Below are 23,202 nucleotides of genomic sequence, written 5' to 3' on the forward strand. Positions count from 1 at the left end.
ATAGCTATTTTTCCTATGTTCCACGTGTGTTAGACAAAGATAGAAAATCACCGCTTCCAATCCCCTTAATATTTATGAATTAACTATATATCATATTATATATATACACGCACTTAACATATCGATATAGTAAGTATATAATATTATTATTATTACGACCGCGATCTCTGTATAGCCGCAGACCGCTGCAGTCAGCTGCACACGATCGAAACATTTTTTGTTAAGGGTATGCACTGTATATTAATAACATAATATAATAATATATCGTTGTTGGTTTATTACTCATTGTTAAGTGGTCGTTATTGTCCTCGACATTGATCCATAGACAATGACACTATGTGCTCGGGGAGATTCAATCGGTCAATACCGTTCGAACGATTATCGACATAATATTATACGACTTCGAACGATTTGACATTTGATATTGTTTGCTTTCAATTACAGTACCAAACTAGTAACTACTATAATTTATGTCATTAGTATAATTAGTATAATCACCCAATTATTACTAAAGAAAAAACAAATTAACCGATGATCATTTTTTTCTCCAAACATTTGATGTATGCCCAAAAATATCTATATTACTATAACTACTATGATTATTAAAACCGACTAATCGTATATTGGTATAAGTTATAAGGCGGAAAAGTGTTAACTATTTGATTTGAATGGTTTCTGATTTAGGCAAGTATAGAAAATCAAGACACTCAGTGTGCCTGTACGTTTTATAATATGTCAATATGTCATTCGACTAAACTAATTTCTAATACTTAGAACTACATACAAACATGAATTAAGTATCGGTCTAAGGATCGTTATACCCACGGATAAATTATGCGATTAAAAATTTGACTTTTAAACTCGATTAGCGTTTTATCTGTCCGTATCTTTTTCCGCGGTACGTTAATTTTATGTAGTCCTAAGACCTAAATCGTCCAATCGTAACGGTATATTATTATACACATATTATACACGGCCCGACTATTAATCAACTAATGGTTCACAATATACTACATAGTATAATATTATTGCATATACCGGTTACAAGTATATACATTATACAGTATACTACATAATATACCGGCATAATAATAATACATTAATATTATAATATTATACGTTTAGTCATAATCGGTTTGTCGTGTCGCATCATACCTGGGTGGTTTTCTTCTGCGCAGACCTGACCGGCGGCCGATTCACTCCGTTGATCCTGTTGTACAAGCCGCACGCGTTGCACAGATGGTGGCCCGTGCCGTCCCTCCGCCACAGGGGCGTCACGTTGGCCGCGCAATTCACGCATTCCTTCATGTCCACGTTCAGGATACCGTCTGCGAAAACCAAAACAAACGACAATCGTAAACGCGTGTTTCATATTGCACTCTGGTGTCACAACTATATATAACACTTTAAGGAGCCCCGGGGAAAAAGTGTGATGAATTATTATATTATACAATTATCTTAAATCCACATAATATTAAGTCGCATAAAGTAAACTTTGAATTATTATGTATTTCCAAATGTGTAAATGTATAATATAATACCCATTTGACAGGGCCCATTAACCCACGCCCTCGCCACGATGTGATTACAGCACAAAATTATTTAATAACGTTATATACCGACTGAATCGGGCAACTAGGAGAGCGACTTAGCCCTCTGAAAAGATTTAGCCCCCCCCCCCCCCCAAAAAAAAAAAAATATCCCTTATTGATTTTGATATAAGCCCTCCTGTGGGTTATTTTAAATAAATAGTTTTGTGAGGTGAGCTCTAGCCCCCCCCAGAATTTTAACCCTAGTTGTGCCTATATGACTGATTGATCGTTAATGCTCTCAATAATATTATCGAAATCGTCGCAGGGTAAACCACCACTTGCGTATACGCACTTTGATCGTAATGTTCGTCGATCCACGACGGTCCGGGGTTGCCGGTCTGGAAAATGGCATATTGCTGAGTCACTTGGATGCTTCCGTCCGACGGTCCAAGTCCGACTTCCTGAATTTGCAGCGCATTGGCTGCTGCCAGAGTCTCGTTTGCCGCCGTCGTGAAATCAGCTACTTGTTGCTCGTGGGGTCCCCAGAAGTCCGGTTGTCCCTCACCACCACCTCCACCGCCACCGCCACCGTTGACGTCGTCTTGATACTCGGGTTGCTGCTGCTGTTGTTGTTGCAACAGGGTCTGTTGAACGTAACCACCCTTCTGGTGACCGGCTTTTACACCGTAATCTCCACCACCGGCGTGGCTCTCCTTCTCATATATGTTGAATATGTCGGCCACTGGTTGTTCACTTTCGTACGTTTGGTACGTCTGATACGAGTTCTGTTGCTGGTAATTCTGCTGTTGATGTTGTTGTTGTTGTTGTTGTTGTTGTTGTTGTTGTTGTTGTTGTTGTTGTTGTTGTTGTTGTTGTTGTTGCTGCTGCTGCTGCTGCTGCTGCTGCTGCTGCTGCTGCTGCTGCTGCTGTTGATAGACGTCTGTAACCGATTCCAAAGTCACGTAACTGGAATTTGGATCCATTTTACTCTGCTGCTGCTGTTGTTGATGATGTTCGTACTTGATCAGGGGTTGTTCAAAACCACCTCCACTAACACCACCACCATCCTCAGGTGACTGTCCTCGGTACTCCAAATATCTGATACGCTGATATCTCTGATTATGGTTGGGAAATTCAGTGGTGGCAACGTACCCGTGGAACGTCGCCAACTTTTCCATCGGTACTTGTAGATTCACTTCGGTACCGTCTACGTTCCTCCGGAGTCGGATGGCTTCAGCGGGCGGGCTATGGTCTTTTTGGTATTCGGCCGGTGACGCGGCCTCCTCGGGAGTGTGTGCAGCGGACGTGCCGTTTTCGTTGAACCCGTCTATAAGCACCTCCGTCGGTACGCATTCCGTATTATCAGGAGTACAGTTTCTAGATAACCTGAGAAACAAAATAAAAACATTATAAATATGTATACTGAATGTAATCGACATACCAATTGCATACATACAGCATATATATATATATACTATAGTATATACACTATATTATGTATAACATAATATATGCAGGTAATACTGCTGAGTTATAACAAAATCGACTAAACAACAGTTAAACAACGGAATTCCATAATAATTACTATATAATATGTAATACTGTACGGCACTGCGGCCACTACACTTACCCGTCATGTCCAAAGTCTCTCTGTTGTTGCACTTTCAACTGCGACATGGCGTCTGCTGCATTGCTCTCGTTCCTGGTCTGTCCCTCGATGTTAGGCACGGTGGTAATATGACCCGACGTCGTAATGGTCCTGATATGAGCTGGGGCGGGTCTTATCACCCCTCTGGAAGTCCCGTCGCCCTCCATGCCCTTTGACATTAATTTATTAAATTTCAATACATGTTATTATTATATACCCGTGATGCGTTTATTATTATTTATTATGACCATAAATTATAATATAATATAATGTATTAATGTATATAATAATATATAATATGTATATGTGTATCACTTTTGAAGTCGTACGACATTGTGCCCAGGACGTTAGAGAGGAACAAACAACGGTCATTATCGCGCCTGTGGGTCAAACTCGAAAGAAGTGAGAGTGAAGCCGACGTCGACCGCGGCGTCCGGACGACCAGACCGATCAAACACGATATTTTTTACGTCATTGACAACAAAAACGCGCGCACATATTATTATGTTATTATTTATATAAAAAATATAATATTTATATTCCCTACACAAACTCTAAATATACGACTGAAATATTACTACACGTTATGCGAGCGCGCTACACACACACATGTGTACTATGTACATGACACACGACACACATACACACACACACGGCACACACGAACGCAAACGGACTATCGGACTACATATCGGGTTTAGGGACACTACCAGGCCGAGCGACTAGCGTGAGACTGGTATTTTGACTGTGTGCCGCCGCGTCGAGTGCATCTTTTTATCTCGAAACCCGATGAGATAAAACGGGTGCCCCGATATCTTTGTCGCCCGTTCGTTCGATAACATAATAATATTATATACACAATATATTCGGAATAGCCGTTGTCTAATCTTACCCCAACTTTCCTGTCAGAGATATCCCGGTTCGCGTGATAAAGACTACTGCAGCGACACGAAAAGAATAAATAATTTACCTGGGCGCCTATCGTGCCCGACAGTAGCGTTTCGACGACATGATCGTTCGGTGTGCCATTATCGAGCGGAACGTCCGGGAAACAACAACAACAACAAAAACGACAAAATCATATACACCCAAATCGCCGTGGCGAAGAGTTCTACGACGAGACTCGAGTGTGCAGTTATTTACCGCGTTGGTAACGATTTACAACCGGAACCAGGGCGTTACTGCAGGACGTCACGACGAGCGGTGGCGCTTATGCGGTGCGCGTCGGACGGAGGTATATTGTATAATGGTGTTTGGTCGTCGCGCGTTTTGTGCAATCGAAACCGATTTGTCGGCGAGAAAATTAAATAGAACAAAATACAATAATTATGCCCGAACGAGTATATCATCGTAATATTATGCGCAATGACTTGGCGACGATTTCTGTTATCTATCTCCGAGGGGATTATATAAGGTACACATTATACACTTAAGTTTCGTGTTTGCTTTGAGGTTTTTTTTTAGCTTTTCAATTGTACATTTGGAGGCTTATAAAATGTTTTTTATACACCAGCGGATGAACATTGCGTGGTGTGACTATTTGTTTCGTAATCACGTTGTGCAGGTACTTCGAATCTATATTAATTTCGTTTTAAGTGCCACTGCAGCGTTAAGCGTCTTTGAATAACTATATAGATGATTCAACACCGAATATATAATAACATAACCGACTGTAAAGAAGAACTACACTACATAGGTTAGACACTTAATTTGAAGAAAAAAAACTGTTAGTTATTCCAATAGATATAGGTAACCATACCACACAGGTACCTAACCACAATTTTTAAGAAACTCGAGCTATACAACATTTAATTTTAACGGTAGTAAGTTATATAATTTATAAATATAAAAATTATATAATAGGTTTAGGTTTCACAAAAACAATTTTATCACAATAATTTCCTATATTCACAATTTCAGTATAATATGTTTTCTTCACTTGTCGTTTTTTTTTATACTTATCGGGTTTTTTTTTAATTAAAAATGATATAAAATACATTTGGTTTTTATAAATAGCATCACGCTTAAATTAAAAATATTATATTTTTCTTAAAATTCTCATGTATCATGATTAAAACGTTATGTCCTCGTGACTATCTAACTGGCGTTTAAGTTTAGGACAGGAGTGGTGGTTCAAAAGTATTTTATCTTTGAACATTTTATCTACTACACCCTCTCTATCTTTCTAAACTTTAACGTATATATAATATAATAAGATAACTACGTGGTCAACATTCAGTTATAAAATACCTACATTTAAAAAAATATATATATATATTTGTTAAGAATTATAATTTATCACTTTATATAAGAACATCTGAAATTAATATATACCATTTTATACTACAGACAACAATAAAAATTCGAATTTGTGAAAACCAATTTTTAAACTACTTATAGAAAAACGATAATTTACCAGAAACAAGTAAACTCGGATATATATTAAAAATTATTTAAATAATACATAAGGTTCAAACAAATAATCTGTATTTTATACAAATAATTAACCTAAATTAAGAATAAAATAAAATTTACTATTTAAATTAATTTGTTATTATATTTTACCAAATAAATAATATAATAATAATTCATTTTTTTATTACAATGTATTTAAACATTAACTATGATAGCAATTTACAGTGGTCTGACCAAGTTTGTATCAAACATTAAAAATGCTGAAAACAATTTTGTTTAGGTAGCTTTAATATTATACTCCTAAGTTATAGTTTAGTCCTGGAAATAAACGTTCAAACTACAAATTTGCATGCTGGTTCTTATAATACAACACATTGACGGATGATTTTCCAATACATAAATCTTGCAGAGTCGATGTAAAATGTTAAAAACGTTAAATGTTATATTATAATTGTATTGCAACTCCACGTGCGCTAATTAATATTCATAGTTTTCTATTAACGAAAATTAACTGAACGTTAAATTCCGACGAATGTTATAGCTCAGATAAATGAACTACTCGTGTTTATGTTACCGGGTAATATTATGATTTCGTATAATCAAACATCACCGTGACTAATATTATTTCAACGAGTTCAACGCGAGATCGATCACTAACTTCGAAGAATCTTGCATTTCGTAAATAAAGCATTAATTAACATTAATAATAACTAACAAGTAATAAGACACGAGATGTATTTTTGCCGTACGCTAAAGCACAAACTATAAATACGTTCGAAATATTGTATAGGTACCTAGGTACTTCTGGTGCAACGGGTTTTTCAAGACGACATGACACGGCGTCATCGGAATCCATCGGAAAAAGAAGTCGATAGAAATGTCGTTGTTTTATTAGAATAATAATAATAATAATAAAATTACTTCTAACAAAATATCGTTAATGAGATTCGACTTACCTGTGTTGGAGTACACAGTGTTGGGTTCACGGCACGAGTTTATCGCGACAATATTGTATTCGTGAAATTTATCTTTGGTTTTTTATTTTTTTATCGAACCTGCGATGTGGAACTCTCCGTTAAAACCGATCTGACACTTGACAGGTACGCTCGTGAAAGATAATTGTCTTGTACAGAACTTCTCGCGTTATGTGTTTGGCTCCACCTACGGCGGCGGCGTCCCACTACTGTCGCCCGTGTAACGAGACAAAAAAACAATTCGTACGCGCGCCGTTACAAATCATAACTAGGTAAGATCATAATAATATTTTATAATTTATTGCCATTCTTTATACAAGAACCAATAATCGTACAAATCGTACAAATCGTGCGTGTGCATGTGTGTGCACTTTATACGCACTATATGTCAGTGGAAATACACGAATACACATTAGCTGTCCGTACATAATATACATTATAGTATTATACATAATATAATATATACATTATACATAATATGTTACATTATGGCGGCATATTTTACTTTTTTGAAGTGGGCGCATATTTATTATAACACAGATTTACTTTTCAAAAACGGTTTTTTTCTTATTAATAATATGTATAGATAATTTATATTCACGTATTAGTCACGTATTGCTCTAACCGGCGCGGCAGCGCGCTAGCAATGAGCGCGCGTTCGGGTAAATAATAATCATTGATCTTCACTCTACATTGTACAATATTATAAGTATAACATAATAATATTTAGATAATATTGTGTAGTCTACGAAATAATACGAAGAAGAAAACGCCGAAATCCAGATTAGTATTATTCTACCATTATTATAAAGTATTCGATTCGCTGTTGTCTCCCCGGACACGACAGACTAGCCGCCCAGCTGAATGACGATCGACAAAAAAGATCACGAGGATTAATTCGACCATTAATCGTGCCCAAGGACAACAATGGAGCGACTATGTGTGGGTATTTCGGTGGTTCAGTATAATATATTATGTCCGTAGCGCGTACGTTTATCGTTGATGTATTATATAATATCATATCCTTAACTTTGTCCAAACCCTGTTAACCCAAAGTCCGTACGGAAATTATTATTTTATATAGGGTGATATAATATAATATTATAATATTAGGTACTATATCCGTACGTTCCAATACACTGTACGACGTAACTGCGTAAGTATGGGATGGTATTATTATTATTATTATTGTAATATAGGTAGTTAATCCTCACACTAAAAATGAGTCTACCGATTTGAAACCAAAACGCACAACGGAGTTGTATTGTACAAAATAAAATGATTAGTGAATATAATATAGTCTCGTGCTGAGAGAAGTCTTTTTTCCACGTATAGGATAGGTACATATATGTATATTGTATCCTTCACCTCTATAAATTGGTCTTTGATCGCATGCATAGTGATTGTGATAATATTATAACTGACTATAATAACTAAATACTAATAAATATATACTAGTAGATCAGGAGCTTCTTCATTTGTGGAGGAGGCAGTTACCCCCTCCCATACTTTGTAGCTTATTGTATAGTTAATTTTTCTGTAGCTGAACTGTTGATTTTTGCATTAATATTGATGAAATCTAGAAATTGTGCACCTGCCTATATATATGATTAATGCATATTATATACATAGGCGCAAATTGAGGGGACTTACATTTTAATACATTTATATTATTAAAGATAGGTATGCTTTGTTGACTAAAGGCGATTTCGTACTGCACCTTTATAACATGAACCATGATTTCCGGAAAAAAATAATTTTGAAATGTATAGATATTTTTCAATGTGATGAAGTGATTTAAATATTCATGTATTATAAATGTATTCATGTAATATTCTTATTTGTTCATAGATTAAATGGTAAGTGATAACTGGTTTAACAAATAGGTACCTTAGGTAGGATTTAATTCTGCTCTGGTATATGGAATATAAGATTAAAATACCAAAAATAGGTAACAGTAGTTACATCCTAACCTTAAAAATTGATTACGTCAATTCACTATAGGTAATATATTAAAAATAACTGAGTAAAACTAATTTTCGATTTTTTGATTTTTTTCTTATCTTAAATTATCTATAAAAATAAAAATAAAATTTTGATTCTAGAAAAGTAGTGGTAAAAGGGGTAAAATATGAATTATTCATAATCACAGATAAGATAATAAACCACTCTGATAACTTAAGATAATAGGTGAAGCTAAATCTATCAATTGATTTGCGAATCAAGGATATTATTGTAGGGCATTCTGGACGTTTTGCGTTATTGCTTATTATCAACAAAAAATATTTTTTATAAATCAGAATTTTATAATAGGTATTTATTTATTTATATTATGATGCATACGTTTGTAATTGATAATACCTATGTCTTATTACAGTAACTAACAGAAAGATGACGGAAAATGATGGCTTCATTAATTTCAATAGTATACCAAAGCAATACAGCCAGAGGCGGTTTGAATATATTATACTTGGTGGTGCAAGACAATATATAGACACCCACCCACCCCTTTTCATCATAGAAATTATAAATACGCTTTCAACAATTTCAGCTACGATTATCATTTATCAAATTTCAATGATTAGGTACTTCATTACTTTATTAAACATAAAAATTAAACATTGCGGTAAGCACATACTCAATCAAAACCGAAACCTAATATTGGTGGTGCAGTGCACCAAAAACAGTATACTCAAACCGCCTCTGAATACAGCTGCAGTCAGAAATCTAGTTTATAATCTATATATTTGTGTTTAAAATAGATTCACGAATTTTATGTTATCTAATGTCATAACATACCTAATAATTACTTAAATTAATTCAATACATTCATTAATAATGTTCTAATTCTAATGTTAAATTAATTTTTTAATACTCAGTGTTCGTTTATTATACTAACATTAATATTATGCGAATGAGACATTTTAGCATTTAGTCTATGGACTATGACAGTATTTTTAAGTATTTGAGTAAAACAATTCAAGTACCTACTAACTACTTATATTAATACCAAATGCAATTTTAAATACGTTTTTCCTTGAGTATAAAGTGATGGTATTTAAAATATCTACTTAATGTTTGCATGTAGGTACCTACTGAATATTTTAAATTTTAAATGGTATTTAAAATGTAGTAATAAAATTATTTGTCTTTTTTTTTTACAGTTTAGATGTACCTAAATCATAATGAGTTGGCACCTCCATAAAAATTGGCCAAAGGACGATGTTATTACAACACATGATCTGCTGTTAATATAATATTACCCACATAAAATAATAATATTAATAATATTATGTAAATAATTAGATAGTGGAGACAGAATGCAGGATACCTTGTCAGTCTACATTTTCCCAAATCCTCTATTCAATCTAAATAATATGTGGTTATAATATGACATATGTGCTAAGTGTATGTTATATAATATAAAATAGATGCCTACCTATATATTTTTAAGTGATTATCAAATATAACTTATAAGTCAATAGAACCCAACAGGTATCTGGGTACCTATTGTACTATGATACAATTTCGGTTTTTAAAAATATTTTTTTTTAGGTTCAGTAAACGTGCGCATATGAAATCATACATTGAAAATATCCTATACGACATAATATCTGATGAAAAATGAATGGGAACAATTAATCACGTATCTAAATATGATTAGTTAATACAGTGACTATATCACAATTGTATTGCTTTAAGTAAATATAAAAATATATATTAATTACAATATTTTATTATAATATTAAATATTAAATATAATATAATATACATTATCCAGTGTTTAACAGAGGCGTATTTGAGGTACATTACATGGGCATTCCTCCCACCCATGACAGTGTTTTTTCTAAATGATCGTGCATGTGGTACCTAGATATAAATATACAACTTATTTAAGCTTTTTAAAAGTCATATTAAGAAATGTAGAATGTATAGGTATAACTAAACGTGAAACATTTTTAACTGTCTTTAAACGGAAACTGCAATTATAGCTATGTATTCCTATAATTGGTATTAAAAGTTTAAAGCAATATTATAAAATGAAAGAATAACATTAAAAAAAAACAATTTTCCTCTGAAATTTTTACTCAAATATGTCACCTGCAGGTGATTATATTATTATATTAAAGAATATCGAAGTAGAAGAGTTTTCGTCAAAATGTATAAAATAGAAAAATATTAACATAATATGATTACATATTATTATAACATGCGACATACAAAAGCAGACGAGTGCGAGAGGATGTGTAACCGTCATTGATTACTTGTATTCATATATAATCATACCCACCGCATTTACCAAACAAAATCGTAGGACGTTCTAAATAATCAACTGAGATAGGTATCGGAAATACGTATAACAGTGTTTGGTGCATCCGAATAAAAAATGATAAATTATTGATGTTAAAAAATACAAATTAATTTGGAATATTATGAGGAAAACAGAAAATAATGCACTATGGCTTATAATAGTCTATCGCAGCAAATATTATATACAAATAGTTATGACGAATGCTAATTAGATGCCAATATTCATACAGGATATATATCATATTATCTTGGTATATCATCGATACGTAATAATGGTATTACAATAATGTATAGTACATACCAAAATAGCAAATACCAATAATCAATATATTATATACCACACAGAATGAACAGTATTATGACAGTAGGTAACAAAAAACAATATAATACTTAAAACAACATTGGATCGTAATTTAGATAATTATTTACATTACTACACTGTTTAGTGATCAGAAAAACGTTTATTTGAGTACTTACCTACCTACGTCACAATACCGTATAAAAAATCGTCTGCCGTAGCCCGTAAGCGTATACTGCAGGGGAACGAACTTCAGAGGTTTTCGATAAGAATCCGAAAATATTTTACCATTTAGATCGAAACTAATAATTGACTGTCTGGTGTATTACAACACGATTAATGTCGACCAGCGCCGTCCAGACAGAGCTAATGACTTACAATAATTACAAGTATGCGACATTTTTTATTCAAGAACTCAAAAAACCATCAATTTATATATAATCAAGTTTTTATGGCATGGCCGTGGACGCCAGGCATACTTATTCATACATTTTTTTTTTTTGAGGGGGAGGGGGCTGATATTTTAGAAGAGTTAAATAGAATTAAAATTATATGGAATAGGTTATATATTGTCACATGATAAACTACGGTAAATAAATTATGTCGCAATTATGATATTATTATATCCAATAGGTATATTATTTTATAATAATAACAAAATAAAAATTGAAGTTAAATGGTTGTTAACAAATTAATGTGTAATGAATTATATTGTTCTCAATAATGTTATGACTGTTATATTGTAGTATTTAATCCTATTGAGCTATTTTTTTAATCAAATTTGTACAATCAAATGACCAAAAATATTTAAACTTGCATCAGTTATTGATATCTAGTTATAAGTCAATTTTCAAGGGGGGAGCTTTTAATTTGCGGGAAGTGTATATCTAAAGTCATGTGTAGGTATGTATATTTTTTTAAGCATAATTTTGTGTACCGTACGAGTCCGAAAAAAATTAAAAATAATCGTCAAACAATTGAAAATTTAAGTACTTGCGACAAACGATTATACCTACTACTAACAACTTACCATACAAGTATGCAACACTACCATGGAGTCTGGTGACAAGGGTACATAGGTACCGTCATCGCACTTTTGCTTCGTACGATTTTACGGACGACCGCGATGATTCTGTTCGGAAGTAGGGGTGCGCGATTATTTTTTTTCTTAAATAATCGATTGTTCTTTAAACATTTTATAATAATCGATTAACCGATTATTATTGATTTCTATTTTAATTGTTAATGGAACATACGTGAGTCGATTAATCGATACTTATCGTTACATTTTATCGTATTTCATTAATCTGTGATACTACACACAACAGTGGATTTTTTAATTGTTAACCGATTGGCTGATTAATCGATTACCTATAATTTTTAAAAATAATCGATTAAGATCGATTTATCGATTGGTGTAATCGTGCAACCCTTTTCGGATGCAAGTCCGTCGAAATTAAAATTCACTCTGCCAGACACGGTAAGATCACAACAATTATTATTTTTATTATTGATCCTTACGACGACCGTTTATCATACGAAATAAATGATTTTGGATAGGTATCGCTATATGAAAGTACCGACTTCGCCGCAGCCGGTGGTCGACAATAAAATTATATTATTCGTCATGGTCGGCCGTGTACACAAGAAAAAGCGATTTCTTTCCTTTATCTTTTTTATTTCGATTTGACTACCGCCGCCACACATCTGTTAATCGAGTTGACAACAATATATTGATTGCAACGACGTCATAATATCATACATTTATAACCGTCCGATTTATTACTTAGATTTTTATCGACTAATTTATTGCGAGTTCTACACATATCATAATATTCAATATTTGGTAAATTATATGAAAAATTATATTACAGCCACCCGTTATCGAATTAAAGATATTATCCAATTTCATACATTTAATTAATTGAATTTGTTTTTTGTTTGCCGATGTTTTTTTATCATTTAAAATATTAACAAAATAATTTTACTTAGCATAACAATGACAAGGTTCCATAAAAGTGAAAAATAAAAAAAATTTTGAAATCAAAGCAATAATTTCATAGTCACATAGTTAATTACATATTAAGATTTATTTACTTACAATATTATGTAAATGTTTTATCACTCAAAATAAATGTCGACAAAATATTTACCTACTTATAAATTAAGGTGATAAAATGACTTAAAATGCCTACAATTTAAATACTATAATTTGTTTTAATTAACCAGCAATTTTTATTTAATTAATTTTACATAGTTCTAAACATTTTTTGGTGTAAAAATAAATTGATTGATCACACATGTTTAAATTAGTATTTACGTTGCTCGGAACTATGACTAAATAATTACAATTTTACAACAACAAATATATCTATTATAATAATAATGATTACAAATATTTCGAAATTAACATGCTATAATTTTCGGATTCAGTAAATATTTTTTTTCGATTAAACTATTAACTAATCAAAATATTTCAACAATTTTTCTAATCACAATCTCTAATTGATCATAAACGATGACTTAAAAACAAAAATAATATGTTTCAAGCAACTGATATTAATATTAACAAATTAAGTACATGATATATTATGTACAATAAATTAAGGACTTACAAGAATGTACAATACAGTAAATGCTACTTAACAAATCAGTGTTTTATATAAAGAGATTCAACTAGAACAAAAATAAAATAAAATATTGTACTTGTGATTAAACAAAATTACTTATATGAGCTTATTACAAATTTAATTTTCATAAATTTTGTTTCTTGAACATAATATAAATATATAATATGCAGTCTTTGCTTTTTGAAAATAATATCTCCTAAAATAATGTCTTTGAAAATTGCCTACATTTCAATCAGTAATGTATGTACTATAAATTATAAAATATTGTATTTCGTTAAATAATGTAAATAATAATAATAATATAAATAAAACATAATAATTTTTTCATTTGTTCGTTAACGATAAATAGTTATTATAATAAAATTGAAATCACCAAACAAGGTTGATAACACTAAAGAATAGTCAAGGAAAAATATATTAAATTTTAGGAATTAACTGACATGGTTAGAACACTAGGCCTATCTTTGTTGCCAGTGTTTATGTTATTATTGTTGTTGTTGTTGTTATTATTGTTGTTGTTGGCAGATGCAAGGCTTACTATATGTGGACTGTTGATAGATTCTTGCGATGACTCTGACTTAAGGACGTCATAGTATGCAGGTGTCATATGTGTGGCTGTTTGATACAAGTTGGTATACGCAAGACCCGAACTAGCACTGCCATGATTCAAAACACTACCAGATGTGCGGTGACAGTCACTATAGTTATGTTCAGATGCTAAAAGAAAAAAATTGTATAATCAGTATTTGACATTAGTTTATAACCTTAAGTTAATAATTGACTACTTAGAAATACATAAAGCTATATAACAGGGGTGGCCAAACTGTGGCTCGCGTCATAGACTTTTGCATTTCACATCTTAACGTAACATTAGACGTATATTAACGTATTAGCCAAGATGTAAAAAAAAAAGTCATATAATATATAATAATATGATCTTTTTTTTTTACATCTTGGCTCTTCAATTTTTATTAATATATTTGGTGGCTCGCGAGTCTCTTCTCGCTGACCACCCCTGCTATATAAGAATAACAATAAGTAAAGAAAATACAACTAATCAAAATTTTCATTATAAAAATTAAGGGGATTAAAGAACTAAAAGTACATATGAAATATATTCAATAAAAAAAATCAAAACTTGAGTACCTGAACTCATGTTAATGTTAACATGTTTTAATAAAATAATATTTTTATAATCATGAACATTATCATCAACAGTGTACTGTAAATAACCAGTATAAAAAGATCCTTTTTAGTACCTACTAGTAGTAGTAGTAGTAGAAGTTGTAATAATAATAACTATCATTATTTATTGAGTTCCTACATAGTATATTATGGACTACTGGGAGTGATGTTTAATAATAAATAGTACATTTTGCCGCTATCATATTTTACAGTCATTATTGCGTGGTATTATCTGCAGATTAGTAATAACTGTGTAACTTTTAATGACCAGATTTATAATTAAAATTAAATATTCGTCTTTTATACAATCATAATTCATAACATTAATATAATGACAGTTAATAAAATATTCGACTTACGTATTTCTTGTTTGATTCTCTTAGGTTCCGGTTCTATTTTGGATCCACCTTTGGGCTTGCGCTTCCGTGTCTGAAAATCAAAATTAAATTTTAAAATATTGTAGATAAAAAAAATATGCAGGTATGTATTTTGTGGTTCGAGCTCCTGAATATAGGATTCAACATAAGATAACGCATAAACAGGGCGAGATTAATTTGAGTAATAAGTTGTGATAATGAGTTTGAACAGTCGTATGCCTACTAAAAATAAAAAATAATAATCACCTGGATAGAATCCTTTTTCATTGTAAGTGGTCTCTTAACACCGTGTAACTTAAAGTACAGACCGCATGCGTTACACACAGGTTCACCCACTTGATTTCTGCGCCACAACGACGTGGTGGCTGTTTGACAGTTTGTGCACTGCAATCCTTGACGCCTAGATGCATTTTGCTAAAAAAAATTTTTTTTAATGTTTACCATTAGCCTTACGCATGAGTAACACAGAAGATTTTTTACGCTAGTAATTATAATATGGCTTTGTTGGGAGAATTCAAAACATGCAGCACAAAGCGTCTAGCCATCGGGGAACCCAGACCGGAAGAGCCCGGCGCGATTTCTAGTTTTGTTTATGAATGAACACGCAGATTAATAACCCCGCGTATCAGTGTTGTGACAGATTAGAAAACGGTCATAATAACGTCATAATCTATACAAATGTTTTTAAAGACGTGATAATGTAAGCCGGTGAATTTGATTATTAATAGTAGCACGTGTTACGGGTTAGTGAAACTTTATTATGATTAAAAGTGTACATTTCTACGCCACTGGTATTATAATAATATACAACACCGCCGACCGATATCATAATATAATCTCTAAAGATACTAAATAGTAAATACTGTAAGCTTATAGTGTTTTAAAATACGTACCATTCTTCTTGTGGTTTTCTCTTCTAATCCGCCGGCTCCGGATGACCTTGCAAAACTGGCAGGTACATGATGATATAGAGGACCCTTATAGAAATCTCCAGAACCGGACGAGCTTGGGCCGGAAGCCACTATAACAACAACAAACAAATAAACTATGTTACAATTTACTCTTACTCAATTTTCATTCTTTTTAAACGGTATCAAATTTGAAAGACGACGACCGATCGGCTGGAAGACAGTCACCGGGGAGTTAGTGAGATGTATAACAAAAAAAAAAAAAAGAGAGAATAAAAAATAGTTCACTAAAACGGCTGGTTACCAGGAATTTCTACAAGGGCTCTCGTTTCGATAAGGAGGGGAGAGAAGCTGACCAGAAACGCTGTTAGAACCACTTACCTGGAGAGCTGTAGGTACACGATCCAATAATTACAAGCTATATTATAGGTATTTTTGTTTATGTTATAGGTTATGCCCTACGCGTCTATAATTCTTTGTTTTATTTTTATATTCGAATACACCAAGGCAGACAACAAATAATAATGGCGAACAAAAGCTCATACATGCATATTGTAGATAATTTTACGGAGGTGGCCGCGTGTCATGCGTAGTAAGTGTAGGCGCGCGTATAATACGCATACATTGCAATACATCATAGACTATTATAGGTCTATACCAGTGTTTCTCAACCTGGGGATTGCCAACTCATTATTTAGGGTCACGTATGAATTTAAATTTAACGTTTAATACGTTTTTTTAATTAAAAATAATTATAATATTATATATATTTTATGTTGTGAGTAATATACAATACTTTTATTATTGATTATTAATAAAAATCTATATTCTATGCGAGTATATAAAAAAAATGTATGCTGAGGAGGTCGCTAAAAAATTGAAATTCAAAAAGTAGTAATAGTATAAAAATAGTAAAACGGTTGAGAAACACTGGTTTATACTATATTAACATTATTATTATACGCAAACGTACTACACAGACGTACACGCACGAACAAAACCGCAAAGGATTTTTTTTTGTCATCACTAACCAGCCGTTTGGGTTGTTTTACTAAAGGCCTGTTTATGCCGTTCATCTTGTTGTAAAGTCCACACGCGTTGCACAAGTAATGACCGGTGCCGTCACGCCTCCACAAGGGTGTGGAAACCGCTCCGCAATTCACGCACTCGCGACCCTCGCAAAATATTTCCATCTCGTCGACTGTATAATATATTATTATTTATATTTAATATATATGTACATACACAAACAAAATACAACACGATGTGAACACGTATACAGCAATCGAATGCACCCTATTTATTGTATAGGTACTATTAAGAGGGGTGGTGGTGTACGATAAGGGGAGAAGGCGTGCCTAGTCGTGTCAAGTATACATATTCGAGACGCCTATTACGCGTGGGGAGAGTTTACTCGTTTAACGATGGATACTCCCACCCCATATAAAGGCCGCATAATAATATACGCACGGACCACGATGCGTTGGAATACAGTCAAACGGGAGCTTGTTTTTAATTAGTTTATTGTTTATTCGATTTTCATAATATACGGTGCTGCACTACCTTACAATCACGACAAACACATTTCGTTTAAGTAGAGACTAGAGATGAATCGGTTTTAAAGGAGAAGACAGATTACTAAAGGTTGTATTTTTGTGTATGAAACATTTAATCATGTTTTGTTTTTATGGCCTACATAATAATATAATATACATATATCGAATTTAAAATAAAATACAGCAGAGAACAAAACACGAAATAACGTGGTTTTGGAGAAACGGTCATAAACTTGAAACCAACATATGGGTTCCGAATAAATATATGCTAATCGATATCCCGGAGTGTCGTCTTCATCACACTTGCAGAGGGTTTTAGCGCCGCAACGAACGCACACATTAGCGAGTGGGTGATTCGATAAATATTTGACGAGGTGGTCCAAAGTCAAATATTAAAAAGGGCAACAAAAAAAGGTCTATTAGAGGATTTAATATTTAAGGCCCGATATTATTTTACTGTCACTCGTCCCACCCCAACCGTGTCATATACACCACCGCCCACCGAGGTCAACAAGCCGTGTCAACGTCAACAATCGTCCTGTATAGCTCGTGACACGACCCTTCGCTGGCGGTGAACCGATAAACAGCAATATCGTATCGGTGGATTGATTACAATCGAGAAGGACCGTCAACTACCCGTCACCCGTTGGTCGTCCTGCGGAGTTATCTAAGGGCAACATGTGTAGACACAAATAGACGGGCGGTGATGGTGTCAATAACGAGGGAAAGACAAAACAACTCAAAACGCGCGCCACCGTAAATTACTTGAAAATAATATAACACTAAAATAATAATAATTTATTTTTAGAGATTTTCATACATTTTTTAAAAATCAACACCACTAAGCGAATTTGCGGAATAAATACTTTTGGCAAATAATCAAAATTATATACCTAATTTACCTATATTTAATATAAATACATTTTTGACAGTCTGTTGTACAACACAAGCCGGTCAGGCGAGCCTGAAATGTGCGTACGAATCACTAAACGTGACATTAGCCACGTTCGATTAGTACTACAACAATTAAAAATGGCACGCAATTGCGATTAACACACGTAAGAAGAAATAACTAACTGTGTATATATAATATAACATAATATATACACATTTTTTTTTGTGTGCGTTTTAATACGATTGCTACAATTATATAGTACTTACACACTATATTATGTGTTATTTTAGAAGGGCATTTAGTGTATAGTGCGGAGGCTATTGATCCTGCTCGGTGCATGTATAATTTTTTCGTTTCCAACATGGCCGTTGCTGATAACGAGCTTCCGTTTTCCGCGTGTAATTCGGGCTCTGGTGTATAATGGTTATCGAGGGAGCAACACAATTCGTGATAATACAGTGTGGAAAAAATACAAAAAAAAAATTAACGGAAAACGCGTACATTACGATGATAACAAAACGGTGACTTAACCTAGTTTTTTTTTTTTTTTTTAAATATTTATTGTCCGCTTGTTATTATATTTATATGGATTATCGTATATTGGAAAGAGAGAAATTAAATAATACAATTAGTGTATACGACCGAGTGCGAGGAAACGGCACCGATTGTTGAATATCTAGAGCACAATTTACAATACTGGAAACGTTAACGATTTCGTTAGTGACAAACACCACCACAACGGGTACACTATTAGATTTACAATTCGAAAAAACAATATCATTCCGAGTAAACACTGCAGTATATTATACTGTTGTGTTGCGTATAATATATATAAATGAGACTTAACGACGTCAACATGTATATTATAATATGTGTTTGTACACTACAGTTCATTTGATTATAATATGAAAAGATAAATCCTGACGAGTCAATCTGGCATCAATAGGTTAAAAAATAAATAATGTCAACAGGCGATCGGTTTGTTAAGAGCTGGTATTTTAAAATTTTTTTTTTCCGTCAACTGGTACATTTATTAAGAAAATATGAATACAACGGCGTAATTGTAGCGTATATAAATATTAAGTATATCTGTCAGATTCGGAGCCGTGCATGTATGGAATCTGTATGCGATCAAATTAAAAGATAAATATTACTTATATAGTTATATACTTTTAAGTTATATATGATGTATAATAGCGCGGCACAAGACGGTCTGTCCAGTCGGGTATTTAAGTAGCACCGTCGGTGGTTTTGGTCGGGTCAAGTTTACCCGACCTCGAACACACGTTTTTATCACCAGCCGACGAACATTAATCAAAGACAAGGGATGCACGATATTTGGACAAGAAGACGTGAAAGACACACACGTCGCATAATATATTGGCATGCACGACATTCACCCCCATGAGGGAATTGTGTACGTGTGTGAGAGAAGCGTATAATCAATATTTACGAGTATTTACAAAGTATTATAATATTAATATATATAGTGTTGTATTGATATTAAAAAAAAGGCAAAGGGCAAACGGCGAGTTCGCGAACACGTGTTACTTGTACGATACGACCACCATCGCTGTACACGATAATAACATGTAAGCACGGGGTCTCGTATGTGTGTGTGTGTGTGGTGTAAGCACCAGACGGCAGCAGACCGGTATCCCCTAAATGGGCGTTTAATTAATAGCAAACAGATATTATTATTATTGTATCGTGGCGTGCGATGTAAACCGAGACGGTTCCCTCTTCGGTCTTTGGAGGACGCACACATTGTTTTTGTATTATTATTAAAATATGTGTACACACGACGGGCAAGCCCGCAAAGGGTTCCGGTCGCTTTGGGTGGGCAGTTTGGCGCGCGCGCCCCGAGAAAAAAACACCTACCCTATTAATCGGTCACCACGCCACGGGGATTCGACAACATACTATTCTATACGACTATTATTGGTTTTTTCCTTATTATGTTGGGTCATAATCGACCCGGGTCCAGACCGCGCGGCACACGCGTAGTATGGTATACATCTTTTGGTATATACCGCGATACGCACACGCCACACGCATTCGCACACGTCATAAATAAATATTATATATATTTAATTAAGGTTTTGCAAGTCCACGCAGACATATTTTAAGGACAATCGATAGATAAATAGATAGCGGATGATAAATTCAAAAATACGACTCGCCTGATAAATATATTTTATTAATTTTTCCCAATGATTTCCTGTAATTTATTTTGTCTGGGCCGGGATGTGGTATCGATCGTCACTTACAAATGTCTATAAAAATATACCTACTAATAATATATTGTACTTACGAGCTGACAGTGAAGCGGCGGCCGAGAATGCGTTTGATCGGCTCCTGCCCGACTGGTTGATTGGCATCGGAGCGTAGTTTATGGTGCCGTCGGTGTTCGAGTAACCGTGCGATCCGGCCACTGCGGCGGCCGCCCACTGGAGCGACGAGGTGTCTGCTGGGCCACCGTTGTTGACGGCCGTGGTGGTCAGGTGATAAGGGGTCACGCCGGACGTGGCGATCGGGTGATACGACGAAGGGGCTGACCGGGACGAACCGGCGGCCGTGTACGCGGACGTTGACGACGAGCCGAAACGCTGAGTGAAAGCTGGCAGGCCACCGCCGTTGTGGTTAGACTGCTGCTGTTTGCTTGTCGAAGTCGGAGAATATCCTCCAGTACCATCTTCAGACACTACTGCAGCAGGGAAAAAACAAAAGAAAATGGTTACAGTGAATTTCAAACAGCCGAATTATAAGGTGGTAAGTATAGGAGGTATATATAGGTGTGCATCAGGCAGAAATGCAAGAACTGTTGTTAGCTTACCTGTAGACCACATTTGATTGCCAGCCACGGATGTGATGATGTTGTTGGTCTGCTGTTGGTTGAGCTCAGGCGAGGAAGTGAAGTAATGTGGCATGGAAGTCGAATACTGTAGGCCACCGCCGTTACTCCTCTGGTACATGGTCGAGCTGTGCGGAGAATAAAGTATGAAGATCATAAAGCTGCATTGTGCGATCAGTTTTATCGGGCCCGAAGGAGTGTGCCCAATGGTCGAAGGGGTCACGACTTATATAATATATATATTACATGCTTAATATAATATGTATATAAGGCGGGAAAGATACTTGGAGTGACTGAGAGAGCCAGAGATAAGGGGGGAGGGGAGAGAGAGAGAATGTTTGTGTATAAGAGAAATTGATAGAAAGACCAGAGGCTTAACTGATCACTGTCCGACGCGAACTGGCCAACACCCAACAAGACAGCCGACTCGATGGTACGTGTCTCACTATTCTACGATTGCGACCTTGGGGCCGTGGCCTATGTTTTCACCGGGCGACACGTTCAGCCTTGGCGCCGAGCATCATAATACGTTATTACAGACTTGTCGGGCGGTAATAGAAGGGGTCAGGGGAGGGGAGGAAGGGGCACGCGGTTTTCTATGACATTAGGTACTTTGTTATAACGCCGTCTTATTTAACACCCGATGTGGTAACACAGTAAATCGACGGGGAGAGGAGAATGTCAATTCTGCTTAAAACGCGGAGGGTGTACCCCACCGAGGAACACTCGAATAATATTCAATTTTATTGCAATGGTCAACATAATTTTCCCACGTCGCGCGTCGTGGGCGGAACGTTTTGGACGGTATGTGCCTGCTTATGCGACGCATAATAACTAATAAGGTCCGGGGCGAAATGGAACGCACGTCGAAATATAACCACGTACTGCACTACTTTAAACTATACCCAATAATCTAATATAGATGTAATTTTTTGTTCCATTGACATGCCGAGTAGGTTTAGCAGTTCTAAGTTAACATTTTAAAACTACTGTGGCACGAAATATCGACTAAACGTATATAATAATATAAAGGTAGGTAGGTATACAGAAATACAAAACGACATAATTACATCTTGAACGACGACACTCGCTGCAGAGAACAATGTTTTCTTAGACTCGTGTTCGTGTTGTACGTTTAAAAATCTTAAATATTTTATTTAATGTACACGACAATATTGCATTATATTCTAATGTAGTAATGTTGGTATATTATACACTTGTGTATGGTAGTTATGTGACAAAATACAGTAATACAAGTTAACGTAAATAATGATATTATATACACCATAACATTCAAAACCCATGGTCAACCGACCACGTGTAGAATCTCCCAAACGAACGGGTTACAAATTGTGAACAATTTTGAAACCAAAATAACAAACGTGATCTCTGGCTTCAAACATGCTCAAGAACGGTGTTCGATCGTACGTGATCGTATGTGACAAACGCCGCCGCAGCTCTCGATAAAAACCGTGCACACCGAATTCCCGAGAAAACCAAAAGGAAAGGATTTAACCGTAAATCAGCGCGTCGTGGTAATACAATTATTACACGTTGGGTATACATTATTAAATATGTAATAACTATGAAATCAACACGGAAAACCGATACCTCATACT

General features: G+C 34.4%; 2 protein-coding genes across 9 annotated transcripts in view; both read right to left on the reverse strand.

Moving 5' to 3' along the window:
- LOC100166174 (GATA zinc finger domain-containing protein 10) overlaps positions 1–6,707 on the reverse strand; it is a 13,368-nt gene extending 6,661 nt beyond the window's left edge. Inside the window, exons 1-4 of one of the 5 annotated variants that reach the window (XM_016807881.2) lie at positions 6,552–6,707; positions 3,163–3,350; positions 1,885–2,918; positions 1,156–1,328 (exon numbers count right to left, since the gene is read on the reverse strand). In XM_016807881.2, coding sequence (XP_016663370.1) covers positions 1,156–1,328; positions 1,885–2,918; positions 3,163–3,347 — 1,392 coding nt within the window. In that variant the 5' untranslated portion in view covers positions 3,348–3,350; positions 6,552–6,707. Of the gene's footprint in view, positions 1–1,155; positions 1,329–1,884; positions 2,919–3,162; positions 3,351–3,495; positions 3,968–4,072; positions 4,462–6,551 lie in introns of those variants that run through there. The other 4 variants (XM_016807882.2, XM_016807880.2, XM_029487959.1 and 1 more) reach the window with 4 other exon arrangements.
- A 6,541-nt stretch (positions 6,708–13,248) lies between these two features.
- The window catches only part of LOC100168211 (box A-binding factor), a 45,357-nt gene continuing 35,403 nt past the window's right edge, over positions 13,249–23,202 (reverse strand). Inside the window, exons 3-9 of one of the 4 annotated variants that reach the window (XR_003839120.1) lie at positions 21,566–21,711; positions 21,044–21,436; positions 17,310–17,479; positions 16,264–16,391; positions 15,617–15,784; positions 15,353–15,422; positions 13,250–14,525 (exon numbers count right to left, since the gene is read on the reverse strand). Coding sequence is in view for 3 of the 4 variants with exons in the window: in XM_016807878.2 (XP_016663367.1) it covers positions 14,233–14,525; positions 15,353–15,422; positions 15,617–15,784; positions 17,310–17,479; positions 21,044–21,436; positions 21,566–21,711 (1,240 nt within the window). In the remaining variant the exon portion in view is untranslated. Of the gene's footprint in view, positions 14,526–15,352; positions 15,423–15,616; positions 15,785–16,263; positions 16,392–17,309; positions 17,480–21,043; positions 21,437–21,565; positions 21,712–23,202 lie in introns of all 4 variants that reach the window. The other 3 variants (XM_016807879.2, XM_016807878.2, XM_001943207.5) reach the window with 3 other exon arrangements.

Source organism: Acyrthosiphon pisum, chromosome A1, assembly GCF_005508785.2.
Source record: "Acyrthosiphon pisum isolate AL4f chromosome A1, pea_aphid_22Mar2018_4r6ur, whole genome shotgun sequence".
Lineage (NCBI taxonomy): Eukaryota > Metazoa > Arthropoda > Insecta > Hemiptera > Aphididae > Acyrthosiphon > Acyrthosiphon pisum.